We start from the raw sequence: 18,875 nt of genomic DNA, 5'->3' as shown, positions 1-18,875 counted from the left end.
TTGATTTTCCTGCAGGGTGGGTCCAATGCCATCTACTGGGCTGCTCGGCATGGCCACGTCGATACCTTGAAATTTCTCAATGAGAACAAATGCCCTTTGGATGTGAAAGACAAGGTAAGGCCACTTCTCTTAGGAGGAACCTGAGGATGCATGTGAGAGTGAGTGCTGGCCTACCATGTGCATCGGGACCCGAAGGAAAGGAATCAGCACCAGAATTCACCAGCAGAAAATTTAAATTGGAAATTTGCCACAGGTTGCCTGTGGTTTGATTTAATATTCAAATCAGCCTTAAGCCAAAATCTTAGGTAGTTGCCATAATACGCACGCATTGGATTATAATCCCCATAACTTAAAAACCTCAAAGTTCTAGTAGAAAGACAACTAGACAGAGACCCTCGTCTCTCTTCGATTTTCTTCCTGACTCAACCTTCTGCTTTTAAGCGGATCTCTCCTATTCTCTTCTTCTCTGAAGTGGCTGATAGTGCTGACCTGACGATCACAGACACTAGAAGATATTAATGAGACAATGCACATAAAGAATAAAGTAAGGCTTTTTTTTGGCACAATGGTGTTATAAAAGTTACTGACTTATCAAGATACCTTCTTTTCATATGTGTGTGTTTCATTAAGTTCACACAACAATCCTGTGAATTAATTGGCTGTGCCGGAACCTGAACCTGGGATTCCTACCTACTCATCCATTATTTATTCTACTGTACAACACTTCTCTGCTTCCAGTACTGGCAGACTAATTCAACATGCTTAGTCAAGCTGCCACACATAGTTGCATGGATTGTGCACTGCACCGTATCTGAGGGGTAACATTCCTATCAGAGACACACGTTTATTATGGCAGTTATCTGGAAGGTGGCAACCATATATCTTGTTTTGTCTTCTTAAAATTTGTTTATGCTGATGATTTTCTGTGAGGTGGATAGAAGTAAAGTATCTTAAAGGATTTGCACCTGTTACTAATTCACAGAAAGTTATTACATGGGCAAATAGTGATATTCTTTATAATTTCTGAGAAAATCTGAGAATATACGAAAATAAATTTCTAATCATAGGCATGAAATGAGAAGCTTGTTAATAAGTAGAATAGTTCATTTAAGTAACTGCTGAATGATGAACCCAATAGTAAAGAGAATGTTGTGTTTAAAAAAGCAGAAAATCACACAGCTAGAAGTGTCAGTACATAAAGAAGATTGAGAACAGCCATCATGGAAAAGGGAGAGCCTTCTCCTGAGTTGTTTACACTTCACAGGATGTGCCAAGTGTGTGGGCTTAATACTGACTGTGTGGTGGACACCCCAACCCCAGGTCCCCATCCTAGCCACTATAGGGGCATCTGCCCGAGGTGGGTGGGTGGAACCAAAGGGGATGGAGTGGAACCAGGCAGGCCTGGGTGTAGGCCTTGGGTTCTGGTCTCCATAGCCTGCTCAGATGTGGCTCAGAATCACCAGCTCCTTTTCTTCTGCAGTCTGGAGAGACAGCCCTCCACGTGGCGGCTCGCTACGGCCATGCTGACGTGGCTCAGTTACTGTGCAGTTTCAGCTCCAATCCCAACATCCAGGACAAGGTGGGTCGTGGCTGACGTCCTCCCTTCCTCTGCTCTATACATGAATGTACAGGCAGCCAGATGGTACAGTCGGGGCCTTTAGAGTTTTATCCAAGCTAGGTTTTCTGTCTTCCACTACAGAGGGCAAGGACTCAAAGGGCAGGGACTCAAACAGAAGTACTAGCTAAGGTGTGCAAGGTGCTGATACCAGGATCGGGTCTAACCACTTCATTCATTCATGCATTCAATCTGCTGAACAGCCCTATGAGATGGATTACTATTATCATTCTCATTTTGGAGATGAGGAAATTGAGGCAGGGAAAGTTTCTGTAACTTTCCCAGGCTCACAAAGCTCAAAAGTGGTAGAGCTGGGGCTTGAACACACACAGTCTGGTTTCAGAGTCCACGTTTGTCACCACCGCACTAGGATGGCCTCTCATCGGTGCATTTATGTATCTAATGATGTTGATTCTGAAGCTACAGGCCTCCCAGTCTGTAAGGACTTCCCTTGACTTGTGTGTGGCTCTCCTCATTACTTTCTAGCCAAAGCAACAATACTGTTACCACTCACCTTGTGTTGTAAACATGACAGAAAGCTAGAGGCATCAAGGTTGCTGGAAGAATTCATGCTCAGGGAAGTGCTCACCTACTATTAGTAGTTTCAGATAAAGTCAGCGAGGCACTTATTAGAAAGATGCTATAATGCACTTGCATGAAGGCTCTATTGTTCAGAGAAGCAGGGCCGATGGTTTCAGCGGGCTCCCGAAAGTCCATTGTCAGTCATATGCTGAGAAAGCCAAATTCATCAAACACACAAGTGTTGAGGAAGGAAAACGAATGAAGGAGAGACATCAGATCTACCTCTTAATGCTGGTGGCTCACACTCATGTTGTTATTTCATTCCAGATTAATATTTCACTCCAGTACCTATGAGCTCTTTCCCTCTGCTGCCTTGGTTGCATTTCTGCCAAATTTGACAGGGACTCTCACCTTGCTTTACACTTTGTTTCTCATTGTTGTTTTCTCCTCCTCTCTGCACTTGTCTCCTTGACCAGGAAGAAGAAACCCCCCTGCACTGTGCTGCCTGGCACGGCTATTACTCTGTGGCCAAAGCCCTTTGTGAAGCCGGCTGTAATGTGAACATCAAGAACCGAGAAGGAGAGACGCCGCTCCTGACAGCCTCTGCCAGGGGCTACCACGACATCGTGGAGTGTCTGGCCGAACATGGAGCTGACCTTAATGCTTGCGACAAGGTGCCTTGTAATAGGGGAAGACTCATACACACTGGGAAGTGATCTAGGGGTCTAGAGGGACCACAGGACTCCTCAGTTTGTTTGCCTAAGATAACAAACTTGAATGCAGCAAACTGTAATTACCCCTTCTCTTCTCTGTTCCAAAGATTCTGTGAACTTTTCTGTATTGTATTTAATAATTAATATTCATGGCATATAACAAAATCCATGAATTGATCAAATGACTTTGAGCTCTAAGTAATTTTTAGCTTTAAAGCTTTAGAGCAGGTACAGTGATGTTCACTGAATCCGAGACAATTCTCATTGAGGACTAACACTGGCAACACACTATTAACTTTTAGATGAACAAAGAAATAGATGTTTTACTTATTTCTATCATCTGCTGTGTTGTAAAAAGACAATAAACCACTCTTACTTGTCTGGCAATCTCGATGCTAGACCAGGTGTTCCATGTTTTTAATTAAACAAATTCAGCCTCATCTGTTTTTATTGTGCTCTGTACTTAAAACAAGGCTGTGATGTTGCTATATACAGTTAGATTTGGGTTTCTGTAGTTGATTTAATATCTGCCCTTTGTGAAGTTATTTTCTCGGTATAGAGCAATGGTTCTGAGTGGGGGATGGGGGCTGACTTTGCCCCCAGGGGTGTTTGATAATGTCCGGAGATACTTTCTGGTTGTCACAACTAGAGATGAGGGTTGCTACTGGCGTCTCATCGATCCCAGCCAGTGGTGCTACTAAACATCCTGCAGCCCACAGGGCAGCCCCCCTCGGCAGAGAATCACCCAGCCCCAAATGCCAATAGCACTGAGGCTGAGAAACCCTAGCACAGTAAAGTTTTAGAAATGTTTCAGAACTCTCCACCAGCTCCTAAAACTCAACGCACCTATTCATCAGGGATTCTGTAATAGGTAGAATGAAGGCCCGGGCTGGTTTTTCACGGAATGCAGAGGTTAGACATGTTAAATCTGCTTCTCATTTGTATGACAGCCCTTGAGCAACTTGTTTCACAATACTTTCACATTTTTCCTGGTGCAAAGTAAAATAATAGGCTCTCTATTTAGGAAATTGGCAAAGATTGCTGGGCAAATGTTTTTAAAAGTGTTTTACAAATGCTTTGATTAAAGAGGCCATTGAAGTATCAACAATTACTTATGTTCTATCTGATTGTACTGCCAAAGCCTAAATGGATCAAGCTGGTGTCAGCTTAGGCTGTGATTATTTAGAGAGGAACATGTAAAGCTCTGCATCCTCCCAGTCCTTACCCCGCTATAGGAGTCTGCTATAGGATTCTTCATTTAAATCCTCCACTACGCCTTTTAGTAGTGATCTTGTTGCCAATTAAACCTCACTCAGTGGCGGCAGGAAAGGTGGAGAGATGGAGGCCACATGCCCAAGCGTAAAGCTCTCATGATCTCTGGGGTTTGTTTCCAGGATGGACACATTGCCCTTCATCTGGCTGTAAGACGGTGTCAGATGGAAGTAATCAAGACTCTCCTCAGCCAAGGGTGTTTCGTCGATTATCAAGACAGGCACGGCAATACTCCCCTCCACGTGGCATGTAAAGATGGCAACGTGCCTATTGTGGTGGCCCTCTGTGAAGCAAACTGCAATTTGGACATCTCAAACAAGGTACGCACAGAGCACAGGATCCCTACAGCTTCCAAGTGTGTCCATCCACCCGATTCTGGGTCCTGATTCTGTGTCCTGCCACCTGATCCCAGGTCCTGATTCTGTGTCCTCCCGCCTGATCCCAGGTCCTGATTCTGTGTCCTCCCGCCTGATCCCGGGTCCTGATTCTGTGTCCTCCCGCCTGATCCCGGGTCCTGATTCTGTGTCCTCCCGCCTGATCCCGGGTCCTGATTCTGTGTCCTCCCACCTGATCCCAGGTCCTGATTCTGTGTCCTCCCACCCGATTCTGGGTCCTGATTCTGTGTCCTCCCACCTGATCCTGGGTCCTGATTCTGTGTCCTCCCACCTGATCCCGGGTCCTGATTCTGTGTCCTCCCACCTGATCCCAGGTCCTGATTCTGTGTCCTCCCGCCTGATCCCGGGTCCTGATTCTGTGTCCTCCCACCTGATCCCAGGTCCTGATTCTGTGTCCATCCACCCAATTGTGGGTCTTGATTCTGTGTCCTCCTGCCTGATCCCAGGTCCTGATTCTGTGTCCTCCCACCTGATCCTGGATTTTGGCCAAGTTTCTATTTGCATGTGTTTGTTGTTGTAAGTGAATGTTACTTATATGGACATGTACTTTTTTATGGGGTTTTGCCATCTTAAGTTGCATTTTACATGTGACTTTTGAATAATTTCATAGATAAACAAAATTACTATAATAAGTGCTTTTTGCATAACTCAGTGTACACTGATGGAAATCGTGTGTGTGTGTGTGTGTGTGTGTACATGCATGTGAGCATGAGGCTCTGTAGAGGAATCAGAGAGGCTCATGGTAAAATTCTAACATCTTTCTAGAGCACTAAGTCTTCAGGAAAATGTCTAAGGACATTAAGATTTGATCCCAGGACTGTATTTCTCTTTTTTATTTTATTTATTTATTTATTTTTTTTTTTGAGTCTCACTCTTGTCGCCCAGGCTGGAGTGCAGTGGCCCAATCTTGGCTTGCTGCAACCTCTGCCTCCTGGGTTCAAGCGATTCTCATGCCTCCGCCTCCTGAGTAGCTGGGACTACAGGCCTGTGCCACCACACCCGGCTAATTTTTGTATTTTTAGTAGAGATGGGGTTTCACCATGTTGGCCAGGCTGGTCTCGAACTCCTGACCTCAGGTGATCTGCCCGCTTCATCCTTCCAATGTGCTGGGTTTACAGGCGTGAGCCATCACACCTGGCCCTATATTTTTCTTCTTAGCTTTCCACATTGAGAGTTTTATGGGCAAAAGTTCCTAGTACCTTTTTTTGTGCTAAATAAATGTGTTAAGACCAAAGAGACGCTATCATTTGGTGAAAAATGGAGAAATGAAAATAATTGTGCTTTTAGGTTCATAAAAAATGTTGACTTCTAGATTTTAGCCACCACCTTCCCTTTTCTCTGAATTCCATATAGATTTTCATTACCAAACAACATAGACTATTGGAGATTCCTGTGATTTTTGGCCGTGTAGCTGTATTAAAGACGAGCATTATGCTGTTACAATTATGCTAAAATTGAAGTCCAAGTACAATTAATTTTTTAATTTCAGGAAATGTTTATCAGTGGTTTATACAATGCCAGTAGGATTCTAGTATGGTTTGTTGGAGGTAAAAGAATATCTGGGCCGGGTGCAGTGGCTCACGCCTGTAATCCCAGCACTTTGGAAGACCAAGATGGGTGGATCACGAGGTCAGGAGTTCAAGAACAGCCTGGCCAATGTGGTGAAACCCCATCTCTACTAAAAATACAAAAATTAGCTGGGCATGGTGGTGCATGCCTGTAATCCCAGCTACTTGGGAGGCTGAGACAGGAGAATCGCTTGAACCCAGAAGGCAGAGGTTATAGTGAGCCGAGACCGCGCCACTGCACTCCAGCCTGGGCAACAGAGTGAGACTCCGTCTCAAAAAAAAAAAGAATATCTGAAACAGCTGGAAAATTATACTTTTATGTAAACTTATTCCTTTTGCATGTTATATGATTAACTCAAACAGAAATTGAAATTGGTAATTGCACATTCTGACACTGTGTGGAAAGGCAGTATCCCAGGTTTTAGCCATTAGCTGCTGGTTGCTTTCTTAGTTTGTCCCGTTCTAATCTTGCCAAGTCAGTTCTGTAAGTGGCTTAAGGGAAAAGCCAAATGTAGTATGAAGTAGCATCAAGACCTTGGGTTTCCTTCTAGGATTCTTCAAATGAATCAAAAGCAGCTTCAAGGGACATCTGCACTTATTTGACTCTCTGTAGACATTCCCACTGTGCGCCCAGGGGCCTACTATGTGTGCAGCAAGTAGAATCGACTTTCCCCTTGTGAGGGGGAGAGGAGGAGCTGAGCAGATATCTCTTTGCCCTAACCTAAGCAGGGAATGGTGTTCTTCCCAGTTTCACTCCATACCTAAATGCACAACTGCACTTGTTAAATACACTCTTTAAAAAATCCACAGTCCCAGACTTTCGTGTTTTAAAACCACTGGCTTATTCACTGGAAAAGTCTCACATTTTTCAGGCTGCAAATATCTATAAGTAACGTCGATAAATGCTGACAGAAACTTGCGTAATCACGGTCTATGGCACAGCAGCTGTACATAGAGGGCCTTCTGTAGACGATTTTGTCATTGAGTGAAGCTCAGCTGCTGTGAAAATCATCAGTTCCAGTTTCAACCCCTTGGAATTAGCAGCATAATTCAGACCCGTAATTCAGAGCCTGCCTGGACAGAAGGGTGCTGGCTGCACACAAGCTCTGCATCTCCATCCCCGCAGACAGGCTCCCCGGGTTGGCTTTGACACTCCCATCATCAGCACACCCTGACTTTGGGGGTCTCAGCTTCTTCAGAAGGGTTGCTGTCAGGCTTGTTTTGCCATTTTTTTTTTTTTTAAAGGAAAGGTGATGGGGGCTTTAGAAGGCCTTAAAAGAAGCACAGGTGTGTAACAGAAGACATTGTTTCCCACCAAAGCACATCCAGCTTTCTAGAGACACACTCAAGTAACCGATTGGGAGCGTGGAGGGGCACCCCCATGCCACAAGGAGGCTGTTGCTCTTTCTTCATTGCATGGTCTTGCCTTTTCCTTATCTGGATTAAGTTCCTCCAGAAATAAAAATGGCCATTCAAATCCTACCCTGTCACCAGTGTGTGACAGGACCTCGTTGCTATGTTTGATGCTCACGCAGTGAGATATTTCTGCATTCTTCCTCCTTCTCGTATGGAAATCAGGAGAGTGGCTGTTTAACTGGCCGTGTTAGAGAGCACGGAAAGGAAAGGAAATAGATGCCGCAGAATGCATGGCCCTTACCCATTTGTCCCTCTTTGAGTTGGTACTTCCCTTAAGGACAGACAGAAGGCACGCTGTGCGCACGCAGCATCTGGGAGGATGAGAGAGGACTGGCTGCCTGTCAGGTGTTTATCCCCTTCCAGGGCAGCACTGTGCCCAGCGTGGAGGGAGGAACTAGTAGATGCCAAGGTGAATGGCTCTGCCCTCAGGCTGCTTTTAGACACATTCACATTCAGATGTAGCCACATCTCATGTTGTCATTGCTGCTGTGTTGGGCACAAGGTGCTCCAGAAACACAGAAGCAACAACTCAGATATTAAAGAAATCAGGGAAGGCTTTTCATTGGTGATCACTTAAGATGATCAAGGCTTTGACAGATGGAGAAGAGGGAAGCTGTTTTCCACCAAGGGAAGCCAGTGTGTCTGCTGTGGGCTATCACTGACACATAGTGGGTGTGGGGTAGGTATTTAGGGAGGGGGTTATGGGGAAGGGAGAAAATGAAGCTGGAGACATTGGGTCCAGGTGGTGGCAGAACTGGAATTTAAGGCTAGGTAAGGGGTTTGGTGTCATTCTGTCCCAACCTGGGCCCTTCAACAGTGGCCATTTCCTCTGCCGTTTTCTTCATCACACTCTCTTCCTCAGCTTTCTTCTCTTCTATAAAACTGTGCATTTTACAACCAAAATTCCATCTCCCTTATATTGCATCTTTTAAACATTTCACCCAGTCTTCAAAACCTTCTCTTTTCCTTCTCATGTGAACTCTAGGACACTTGAAAGCTTAATATCTGCTTTCTGCATTACTGCAGAAGATAATAATAAAGAAATATGAGCGTGTCACACACTGCAGCAGTGTTTACACTAGCCGGGAATTGAGGCTGCTTAGCGTCCACCCTCGGTGGCTGAATGAATCATGAGAGCCACGCAGTGGATGCAATTCAGGCATTCAGAATGTGATCCCTCCTGTTACAGGCATGGAAAGGTGTTCCCAATCTACTGTTAGATGGACAAAGCAAGCGACAGAGTGGAAGGTGGGCTATGACCACATCTCGGCTGTTTAAATTATTTCTCTCCTGTTGAGGATTCATAGATATGAGCTTGGGAGGAAATGGACCAAATTGTTAAAACAGGGACAGCTCTGAGCCAGGGAGCTTGAGAGTAAAGGGGGGAGTGGAGAAGGGAGATTTTTATTTTGTATTATATGTTTCTGTAGGTTGCTTGGAGTTTTAAAAAGAGCATGTGTTACCTGTATAACAAAAACTGATATTTAAAAATACATAGCATAAAAAAGACATTCCCAAACTTTCTCAGTTCACAACATGCTCAGGGTTTCAGTAATTATTTTTTCATGGTTCCCCTAGATCAAAAGAAATCCCTAACACTTCTGTTCATTCCAAACAACTTAGTAACCACTTATGTCCTAACAGCTTAGCAGCAGCTGAGAAAGATAATACATATAAACAGAAAGAAAACTAATATTTTCTTTTCCTTCTTCCGCGACCACATTATGTACAATGTGATGAGTGCACTGCACTTTTGAAACCTTGGACTCAGAGTGGACATGGCCTCATATCCTGTCCACAGTGATTTCCTCAAGACTCTTGATTCCTCCCAGGGCAGCCACCAACCCCCTGCTGTGAGGGACATGGTGTCATGGAAGGCAGGGTGGTGCCGTCTAATGATGACACTCTGCACCACTTCAAGCGAGTAGTTCACCTGGTCTCAGAACCAGTTTTCTTATCAAAAACTTTAGATATTCCTGGGCACCCCTATGAATTCAGTGCAGTTCCCTGGGCTACCTTGGCACACAGTTTGGGAACCACAGGCACAAACAGGGCTTATGGGCTTGTCCTGGGATTTTCACTAATTAGGATGTCTTCAATATCTGTCTTCTGTGTATCTTCTTCCCTGGCTGTGTCTACATTTGATCTATGGTGCAGATCTTGCTAGAACTCTGGGCCTTGAGCCCTTGGCTCCTGCCTCCTTCAGGCCAGCACAGCAGGAAACTTACTTCAGTTCTCTTTGAAGTTGTATTTTGAAGCTCCTCTTTTAACTGCAGAGCACTTGGAAAGGTTCTGCCTGGCTGGCCTGCCCCAGTGGAGAGCAAGTTTCAGGAGAAGGGAGATGGCTCTTTCCTTCTTTCTGGTGGGCCCTGACCCCTTCCTTAACCTTGTGTCTCGGGAATGTCATCCTCAGCAACTGCATGAGAAGAATGACCTTTGACCTTTTTTCTCTCTTCCCAGTACGGACGAACGCCTCTGCACCTTGCGGCCAACAACGGGATCCTGGACGTGGTCCGGTACCTCTGTCTGATGGGAGCCAGCGTGGAGGCGCTGACCGCAGTGAGTGCTCACAGGGCTTCGTGCAGGAGGGAGCTGCTGGGAGCCTCTGGCGCCTCCAGGGCAGGAGGGACAGGGCTTGCATGGCAACTCTGCATTCTAAAGCAGCCAGGCTGCTGTTCACTCCTCCGCCGCAGTAACACAGACATTCGCCCACACACGCCCAACCTAATGTCTCCTTAATGTTGCTCTTCTCATCTCCCCACACCCTGCGCTGCCAGGGATTCCGCTGCTTCCCTCTGCTCTTTTTGTTTTCCAAGTCACACACCAGGGCCCCTGCATTGTGGGATGTGTGTACTTCCCCTTCCTAAATGCTCCTCTGCCCCAGGGCACTGGAGCCCCTGCCCTTTAGAAGGAGCTGGAGGAGGAAGAATCCTCAGTGGATATTGGGTGCAGTCTCCGTATTTGCCCAAGACCAGACTGCCGGGTGCCATAAGCGGGAGTTGCTTAAAGAGTCAGGCTTTGCTTTAGGCCTGTGGAGTATTTTAAGTGAGATTTCTTCAGTTCCCTCACTCCCTGCTCCCGATGCCAGACCTAGCACCTCCCTGCTGAGGAAACCCTTCGATTCACATTTCATAAAATACTCAAGAAGGAAAATGCATCAGCTAATGAGGTATGGTTGCAATGTTACGGCTGCAGTGAAATGTTACCATTCGGGTGCTTGCCGGCCTGAGAGTAGGCTGACCATCCAGCCTGTGTGGGAGAGTCCTGGGCCCACAGATTAGAGCTTTGCTGACAGAGGGTGATTTTCTGAGGAGACCAAGTGGTGCTTTAATGTGTCAGCCCAGCTCAGGCCCCAAGGCTGGAAGAGAGCCTCATTTCCTGGAGATCATCCAGAGGTTAGCAAACCGTGGCCCACAGGCCATATCCCACTGCTGGTTTTTGTAAATGAAGTCTTACTGGGACACAGCCATGCCTAAGGTTTTTATTGGCCTTGGCGGCTTCCATGCCAGGTGTCAGAGCTGAGCAGTTGTGACAGAGACCATATGTGCCACGGAGCCCAAACACCTCTTCCCCTGGCCCTTGACGGAAAGTGTTTGCTGACCGCTGGGGCTAGGATGTTGCCTCCCTGAGTGCACTCATGTTATCGGGATGTCATTCCCTCCCCAGAAGTAATAGGTCTGATCTGTGCAGTCGGGGGGCGCCCAGCTCTGTGCTTTCTCTGCAGGCTCAGTTATTACCAAGTACTCCGCATGGGATGAGGCCCGTTTCTAGGGCACCTGGTCACCCACCGCAAATGCACACACCATACCCACTTCACCCTGCTGTGCCTGACTTGTTAGATCTCGTGGGCCATTGTCAAGCCTGCCCAGCCATGCTTGGGCACAGGTTCCAGTTACTCCCTAATAGAGCATTTATATGCATTTTCAAGACGAATAAATATTTTTGTCCTATGTGTGGCTTCATGAAAGACCCAGCCAGACCATTATTGAAGATGCCAGCAGCTGACGCGGTTGCATCTACCGCAGTGCAGGCTGGGGCTGCTGAAACGTGCGGCCCCCTCTGTGGGGTCCCTCCATGAGCCACAGGGCCCTCTGCCCTTCCCCACGACAGCTGCATCGGTGGTCCCCGCCAGGCTCCCCCTCAGGTCCCTCCGTGCACCTCCTCGCTCTCTCGCTTCCCACCGTAGGAGAAGCGTCCTCTGTCCCCAGGCGCCTCCACGATGCCCAGAGCTAACCTGCGAGGCGGGTGCGGCTCTTTCTGCCGCCTCCTCAGTCACGCCGCACACACCGGGGGCGCTGTGCGAGCAGGGAGTCCGGGGGCACAAGACAGGCGCGCGCCCCTCAGGAGACTTCGCCCCTCAGGAGACTTCGGGAAATGGGAAAGGGAGGCTGACCCGAGAGTCACAGCCGTCAATTACAGTCACCGAATGGGCGAATGGGACCGTGTAGTGACAGAAAGGAGCGGGTCCTGAGGGCGTGACAGGGGCTGGGGGCGCCCCTGTGGGAGGCAACGCTAGAACCTGCAAGCCACGCCCGGTCCTCAGAGGGGCAGAGTCCGGGAGGATTGCCCTATTCAGGCCGGGGCTCAGCGGCCTCCAGTGTCCTCCCGCGGTGGGAGCGCAGTGGCTGGAGCCGGCGCCGAGGCCCGGGAGATGGGAGAGTGAGCAGAGCTGGGTGTGCCTAGCCTTCTCCCAGTGCACCGACCCCCCCACCCTCCCCCCGGCCAACTGGGGCTTCCTCTCCCGTGGGGCCGAGGAGACCCTCCAGACTGGAGCTCCTTACTGGGGACGCTGCCTTCAGAAACACTGACCACACCATATCCCTCGGTTTAAGTTTCCTAGCAGCCACATGGAAGGAGGAAAAAGAGACAGAGGAAATGAAGTTCAATAATATATTAGCACGAGATAATACAAATATTATGCTAACCTGTAAATCAATAAATTTATTTATTGATTTATTATTTGTATATATTCATGGGGTACAAGTGCAATTTTCTCCATTGGTATATTACATTGGGGTGAAGTCAGGGTCTTCAGCCTGTCCATCACTGGAGCAAAGCACATTTTACCCACCAAACTCCCATCCTCCAGGAGCCTCCCTCCCCCTCACCCCTCCAAGTCCCCACTGTTCATTTTCCACACACAGCTTCCCTGTGTACACATCATTTGGCACCCACTTTAAATGACAGCATGTGATATTTGGTTTTCTGTGTCTCAGTTGTTTCACTTAGGATAATGGCCTCCATTTCCATCCATGTTGCTGTAAAGGACATGATTTCCTTTTCTTTTTTCTTTCTTTTTTTTTTTTGTTTTTTGTTTTTTTTGAGAGGGAGTTTCATTCTATCGATAGGCTGGAGTGCAGTGGCCTGATCTTGGCTCATTGCAACCTCTGCCTCCCGGGTTCAAGCGATTCTTCTGCCTCAGCCTCCCGAGTAGCTGGGACTAGAGGCGTGTGCCACCACACCTGGCTAAGTTTTGTATTTTTAGTAGAGACGGGGTTTCACCGTGTTGGCCAGGATGGTCTCAATCTCCTGACCTTATGATCCGCCTGCCTCAGCCTCCCAAAGTGCTGGGATTACAGGTGTAAGCCACCGCACCCAGCCTGATTTCCTTTTCTTAATGGCCAAGTAGTATTCCGTTGTGTATATATACCACAATTTTTAAGTCCAGTCCTCTGTTGATGGACAGTTTGATTCCCTACCTTTGCTATTGTGAATAGTCCTGCAGTGAACATACAAGTGCAGGTATCTTTTTCATATAATGATTTATTTTCCCTCAGGTAGATACCCAGTAGTGGGGTTGCTGGAACAAATGGGAGTTCTATTTTTAGTTATTTGAGAAGTTACCATGCTGTTTTCCATAGAGGTTGTACTAATTTATGTTCCCACCAACAATGTATAAAATTCTCTTTTCTCTACATCCTCTTCAACATCTGTTATTTTTTGACTTTGTAATAATGGCCATTCTGATTGGTGTTGATACCTCATTGTGGTTTTAACTTGCATGTCTCTGATGATTGGTGATGTTGAACATGCTTTTCATGTTTGTTAGCCATTTGTCTTCTTTTGGAAAATGTCTCTTCATGTCCTTAACCCACTTTTAAATGGGATTATTTGGTGGTTTTCGTTGTTGTTGTTAAGTTGTTTGAGTTCCTGGTACATTCTGGATACTAGTTCCTTGTTGAATGTTGAGTTTGCAGTATTTTCTCTCATTCTGCAAGTTGTCTGTTCACTCTGTTGATTATCTCCTTTGCCGTGCAGAGGCTTTTAGTTTAAGTCCTGTTCGTCTATTTTTAGTTTTGTTCCCTATGCTTTTGAAGTCTTAGTCATGAATTATTTGCCTAGACCCATGTTTAGAAAAGTTTTCCCTGAGTTTTCCTCCAGTATTTTTATAATTTAAGATCTTCCATTTAAGTCTTTAATCTATCTTGAGTTGACTTCTGCACATGGTGAGAGAGAAGGATACAGTTTCATTTTTCTGCAAATAGATAGCCAATTTTCCCAGCACTCCTTATTGAAAAGGGTGTCCTTTTTCCAGTGTATGTTCTTATCAATTTGTCAGAGAGCAATTGACTGTAAGCATGTGGCTTTATTTCTGGGTTCCCTATTCCTTTCTGCTCCATTGTCTGTTTTTAAGTGGGTACCATGCTGTTTTGGGTACTGTAGCCATCTAGTGTAATTTGAAATTAGGCAGTATGATGTCTCCAGCTTTGCTCTTTTTGCTTAGGATTGCTTTGGCTATTTAGGCCCTTTTGTGGTTTCATATGAACTTTAGAGCTGTTTTTTCTAATTCTGTGAAAAATGAGGTGGGTATTTTGATGGGGATTGCATTGAATCTGTAGATTGTTTGGGGCAGTATGGTCATTTTAACAATATTATTTCTTCTCATCTACAGTTTGTTTCATTAGTGTTTTTTAGTTTGCCTCGTAGAGATCTTTCACCTCCTTGGTTAAATATATTCCTGGAATTTTTTTTTTTTTTTTTTTTTTTGGTACCTGTTGGAGATGGGATTGCCTTCCCGATTTGGGGCTAGATCGTCATTGGTATGTAGAAACTCTACTGATTTCTGTATGTTAATTTTGTATTCTGAAATTTTACTGAATTAATTTATTAACCCTAAGAATTTTTTGGTGACGTCTTCAGGGTTTTCTAGATATAAAATCGTATCATCAGCGAACAGGGATAACTTGACTTCCTCTTTTCCAGTTTGGATGCCTCTATTTCTGTTGCCTAATTGATCTGGCGAGGGCTTCCAGTATTCTTAAATTATTGAGATCTTTCACATTCTTTGGTTTATACAAAGCTTTCCTTCTGTGCACTCACAGTGCGTCCTTACTCCCCAGGTTTCAGGCTGAGTCAAGGCCTGGGGAGGGGCCTCTGGTCTTCCTGGAAGGCCCAGCACCCACGCCTTCCTCCCACCCTCCAGAAGCAGTTCCATCTACCTCTCCTTCAGAACCACCAGCGCCCCCTGCTGCCACCTTCCCACTCCACTGAGTCCTCAGCCAGGGTGACCTGAACGAGGATGCACATCCTGTCCCCTCTTTGTCCTTGCCTCCCTCACTCCTGCACCCTCCACTGTCTTGTCTTCCACTTCACACAACCCTCAGCAGAGTCCACACTCACCTCTTGTCAGCTTTCCTTCTAAACTTTCTTACTATAAAATAAAACATAAATAGAAAAAAGCACATAAACCAATATAAAGCTTAGTGGGTTTCCATAAGACAAACACCCTTGAATTCCACACAGGTCAAGAAATAAAACTTTCCCAGCCACCCCGAAGCCCGCATGAGCCTGGCCCAGCTGTTGCCCCTGGCCCCTGTGATCCCTCCCTGACTCAAAACCAGCTCTTCCTTTTGCGTCCTTGTCATCTTTCCACCCAAGTCCCAGCTGCTGCCCCGAGCCTCTTTCACTGGATATCCCCAGGACTGGGTGCCCTTGGTGCTCCCTGACACTCTCCTGCCTGGGATGAGAAAGTCCCCACATCCTGCTTCTCCCCAGGCCTCTGCTTCCTGCTGGTCCACCCTGCAGTCCAGCCTCTCCCTTTCCATCCCCCGAGTCCTCTCTGGCCCCTAGACTTGCAGCTGCCCAACACTGAGGCCCATACTCAGGTCTCTGGTCCTTGCTTGCCCCTGAGTGCCAGCCTCACACAGCACCTTCAGCGGCCCCTGGCCTCCCCACACCAGGGCCCCTCCCTCCAGTTCTGTGCTTCCTCTTCCCCAGTGTTCAGCCTCTGCAAAGGGCTTCAGCACGTGTCTGTCACCCTGCCCAGGATCACAGAAACCCTCCTTACTCTCTCCTCACCTGTTTGCATCTAGCCCGCAGCCTACTAAGTCTCCTCCCAATTCTCCATGACCACAAAGCACCCGCCCATCCAGCCCCCACCTGGTTAAGGGCATCACCCTTAACCTTAGTCTCCTCTGGACCAGTCGGACTCTTAGCCTGGCCCTGCACAGTAGCCTCCCGCCCCTTGGGACCAGTCCATCCCAGCCCCACCTTTATCTTTCTAGAAATGCCAGCCGCTTGGTGGTCTCCACTTTCACCTCCATCTGGGGCTCCTGTGCCTTCAGGATGTGACCTCCGCAGCCTCTGCCCAGCCTCCCCTGCCCCCTGCACCCCTTCAACTGTGGCCGGGTCCTGGGAAGCCTGTGCCGGCTCCCCCATCATGGAGTTGGCACCTGTTGTTCTTTCACCCTGGAGCTCTCCGTTTCCCCCTTCACCCCCTGCGCATAGTGTGCCCACAGCATCAGCACACACAGGCACGCATCTGTCTGCCCACTTCTGCCCTGAGGCTACCTGATGCCCTCTGCCTTCAGAGTGAGAGAGACTTGGAATGCCTGCTACGGGCATGCGGGCACACAGCCCATAACATTCGGGGAAGGCTCCGTGGCACCCACTCCTCCTCATCCATCAACATTCGCCTCCAGCCCGGGAAACCTCCTCCGTCCCAGCCTCTCCAGCATGTGTGATTCGCCCCTGTGGGCTGCTGGTCTCTTTGCCTTCCTTGCTCTATTAGAATTGTATCCTGACTTCTCCTAGGAGGAATGAGCCCTTGGGCAGGGGTCACTGGGAATTCATTGCTGCCTCCTAAGTGGGCTCCCTGCTTCCACCCTTACCTGTCCACAGCCGGGTCCCCAGACAGCCACCTGGTCAGACATAAGTCAGATCTTGTCCTCCTTGCTCAGATGCTCTAGCAGCTTCTCATGGGGATCAGAGCCCTTCAAATGGGGGCTTCCCCAAGGATCTGCCCCTGACATTGCCTCCCTGACCCGCATCTCCTATTCCACCTCCTCCCCTCTCCCTCCACATCAGCCCCATGAGCTTCCTTGACGTTCTTCAAATGTGCTGGCCATCCACCGCCCCAGGGCGTTTGTACTTGCTGTTCTTGGGTCTGAGCAGCTCTTCCCCAGGTATCCATGGGATTTGCTCTCTCACCTTCTGCAGGCTTTGACTCGAGCTTCACCTTCTCAGGGAGGACTTTCTGGACCACCCTAGTTTAAATCCTATCCCTCCCCCACCCCTAGGATAGCTCCTCCTCTCCCCTGCCCCATTTTTTTTCATAGCACCTATCACCACCTGACCCACTGTATTTTACTCACCTGTTTGTTTCTTGTCGGCCGTCCCCACTAGATTCTGGATCCCATGAAAACAGGGACTTTTGCTGGTTTTATTCACTGCTGTGTTTGTAGGCCTGTGCATAATAGGCACTCAGTAAATACCTGCTAGATGAAAGTACAAAGGAAGGAAGGAAAAAATGAATGACACCATAGTCCAAGCAGGACATGGAGTGTTTGTTGGCCGAGTGCTAAGTAGATGAACCCTTATAATTCTGTAGGTTAACAAAAAAATCCACATTTTCCCCGACACTATCTAAAGATGTTTAAATGACTGTGCACATTCTTTTAGATCATCTTTTCACTGGGGGTTACACAAATAGGTTTCCCTGTCAGTGCTTGCCCCAGTTGAAACCCCATCTGTTCTGTTGCAAAGCATATTACTTGTGTCACCAGAAGTCCTGACCATGAGCACTTCCCCAAACAGCAATAAGCAGCGTGTCTGTGACGGGCAGGCTCCTAAAACCGGCTGGCCTGTGGGGCTCTGGCTTCACAATAAGTGAAGTGGCCTTTCACCTTCCCATGGATTTCTTTCTGTGTCATGGGACCAACTTGGGAATCACTGCCCACAGTCTAGAATGTTGTGTGGGAGGCTGCTGGTGCACAAGAGACACCGTGATTTCTGGACCCAACTCACTCATCTGCAGCCACTTGGTCCCCAAGGCTCACGTTGAGATGATGGACAGCTGAGTGCCGAGACACTTGGCCATCTTTCTATATATTTTCAGTGCATGCACTTCATTGAGCCCATAAGTCCTGTTGGTAAGGAGGAGGGCAGTAAATGTTAGTGTTGCTTTTGCAGCCTCCATCGGGGTGTCCAGTAGAGCCAAGACCAAAATGCAGAGATCTGACTTCTGCCCCTTTCCCTCTCAGACAGAAGGCCAGGTAGTTAGGGCAAGTCTCAGCTCTTCTACGAATAATTTCTGACACTGCTTGCTTCTTCCGTGCCTAGCACTGTGCTGGTTCTTTGCATTTGGTTTTCTCTCACCTGCTCAAGAACCTGTGCAAGGAGGGTACCGTTTTCCATTGTGCAGATGAGGAAACTCAGGCCTGGGAAGGCCGAGTGACCAGCCACATAGCTGGTGAGGGATGGGTTCAGGACTTCAAACTGGGTCTTCTCCCAACTTCAAACTGTCTCCTGCACTGCCAGGCATTTCTGTTGAAAGTCTGAATAGTGTCCTTTAGAGCAACATGTTTTGCAAGCTGTAAAGTGCAGTGCAAATGTGAGGAAACATTTTTATTTTTTATATTTTTATTTAGTTTTTGAGATGGAGTCTTGCTGTGTCGCCCAGGCTTGAGTGCAGTGGCACGATCTCGGCTCACTGCAACCTCTGCCTCCCAGGTTCAAGAGATTCTCATGTCTCAGCCTCCTGAGTATCTGGAATTACAGGCATGCGCCACCACACGTGGCTAATTTTTGTATTTTTAGTAGAGAGGGGGTTTCACCATATTGGGCAGGTTGGTCTCAAACTCCTGACCTTGGGTGATGCACCCACCTCAGCCTCCCAAAGTGCTGGCATTACAGGCATGAGCCACCATGCCTGGCCGTGAGGAAGTATTGTTGATGGTGGTTCTCTTGATTTTGAAGAGGTTGAACAGTGGAGAGTTCAGCCTGTCGGTGAAAGGCCTCTGACTGTGTTTTGTGTACATCTGAGTTCTACAAGAGGAACATCCTATTCAGACGTGTCGGGGGCAGGAAACTTCAGTCAAGGCTCGGATTTCTTCTAACTAGGGCAGTGGTTCCCAAACCGTGCTGCATAATAGAA

At 47.5% G+C, this 18,875-nt stretch overlaps 1 protein-coding gene across 7 annotated transcripts in view; it reads left to right on the top strand.

Moving 5' to 3' along the window:
• The window catches only part of DAPK1 (death associated protein kinase 1), a 209,526-nt gene that overhangs the window by 147,963 nt on the left and 42,688 nt on the right, over positions 1 to 18,875 (top strand). For all 7 annotated transcript variants that reach the window (XM_031654069.1, XM_031654073.1, XM_031654068.1 and 4 more), the window contains exons 14-18: positions 16 to 114; positions 1,481 to 1,579; positions 2,614 to 2,811; positions 4,245 to 4,442; positions 9,962 to 10,060. In XM_031654069.1, coding sequence (XP_031509929.1) covers positions 16 to 114; positions 1,481 to 1,579; positions 2,614 to 2,811; positions 4,245 to 4,442; positions 9,962 to 10,060 — 693 coding nt within the window. The remainder of the gene's footprint in view (positions 1 to 15; positions 115 to 1,480; positions 1,580 to 2,613; positions 2,812 to 4,244; positions 4,443 to 9,961; positions 10,061 to 18,875) is intronic.

The sequence above is a fragment of the Papio anubis genome, chromosome 13 (genome assembly GCF_008728515.1).
Source record: "Papio anubis isolate 15944 chromosome 13, Panubis1.0, whole genome shotgun sequence".
In the NCBI taxonomy this organism is placed as follows: Eukaryota; Metazoa; Chordata; class Mammalia; order Primates; family Cercopithecidae; genus Papio; species Papio anubis.
Note: the sequence above shows the minus strand (reverse complement) of the source record. Positions and strands in the feature narration are given on the sequence as shown.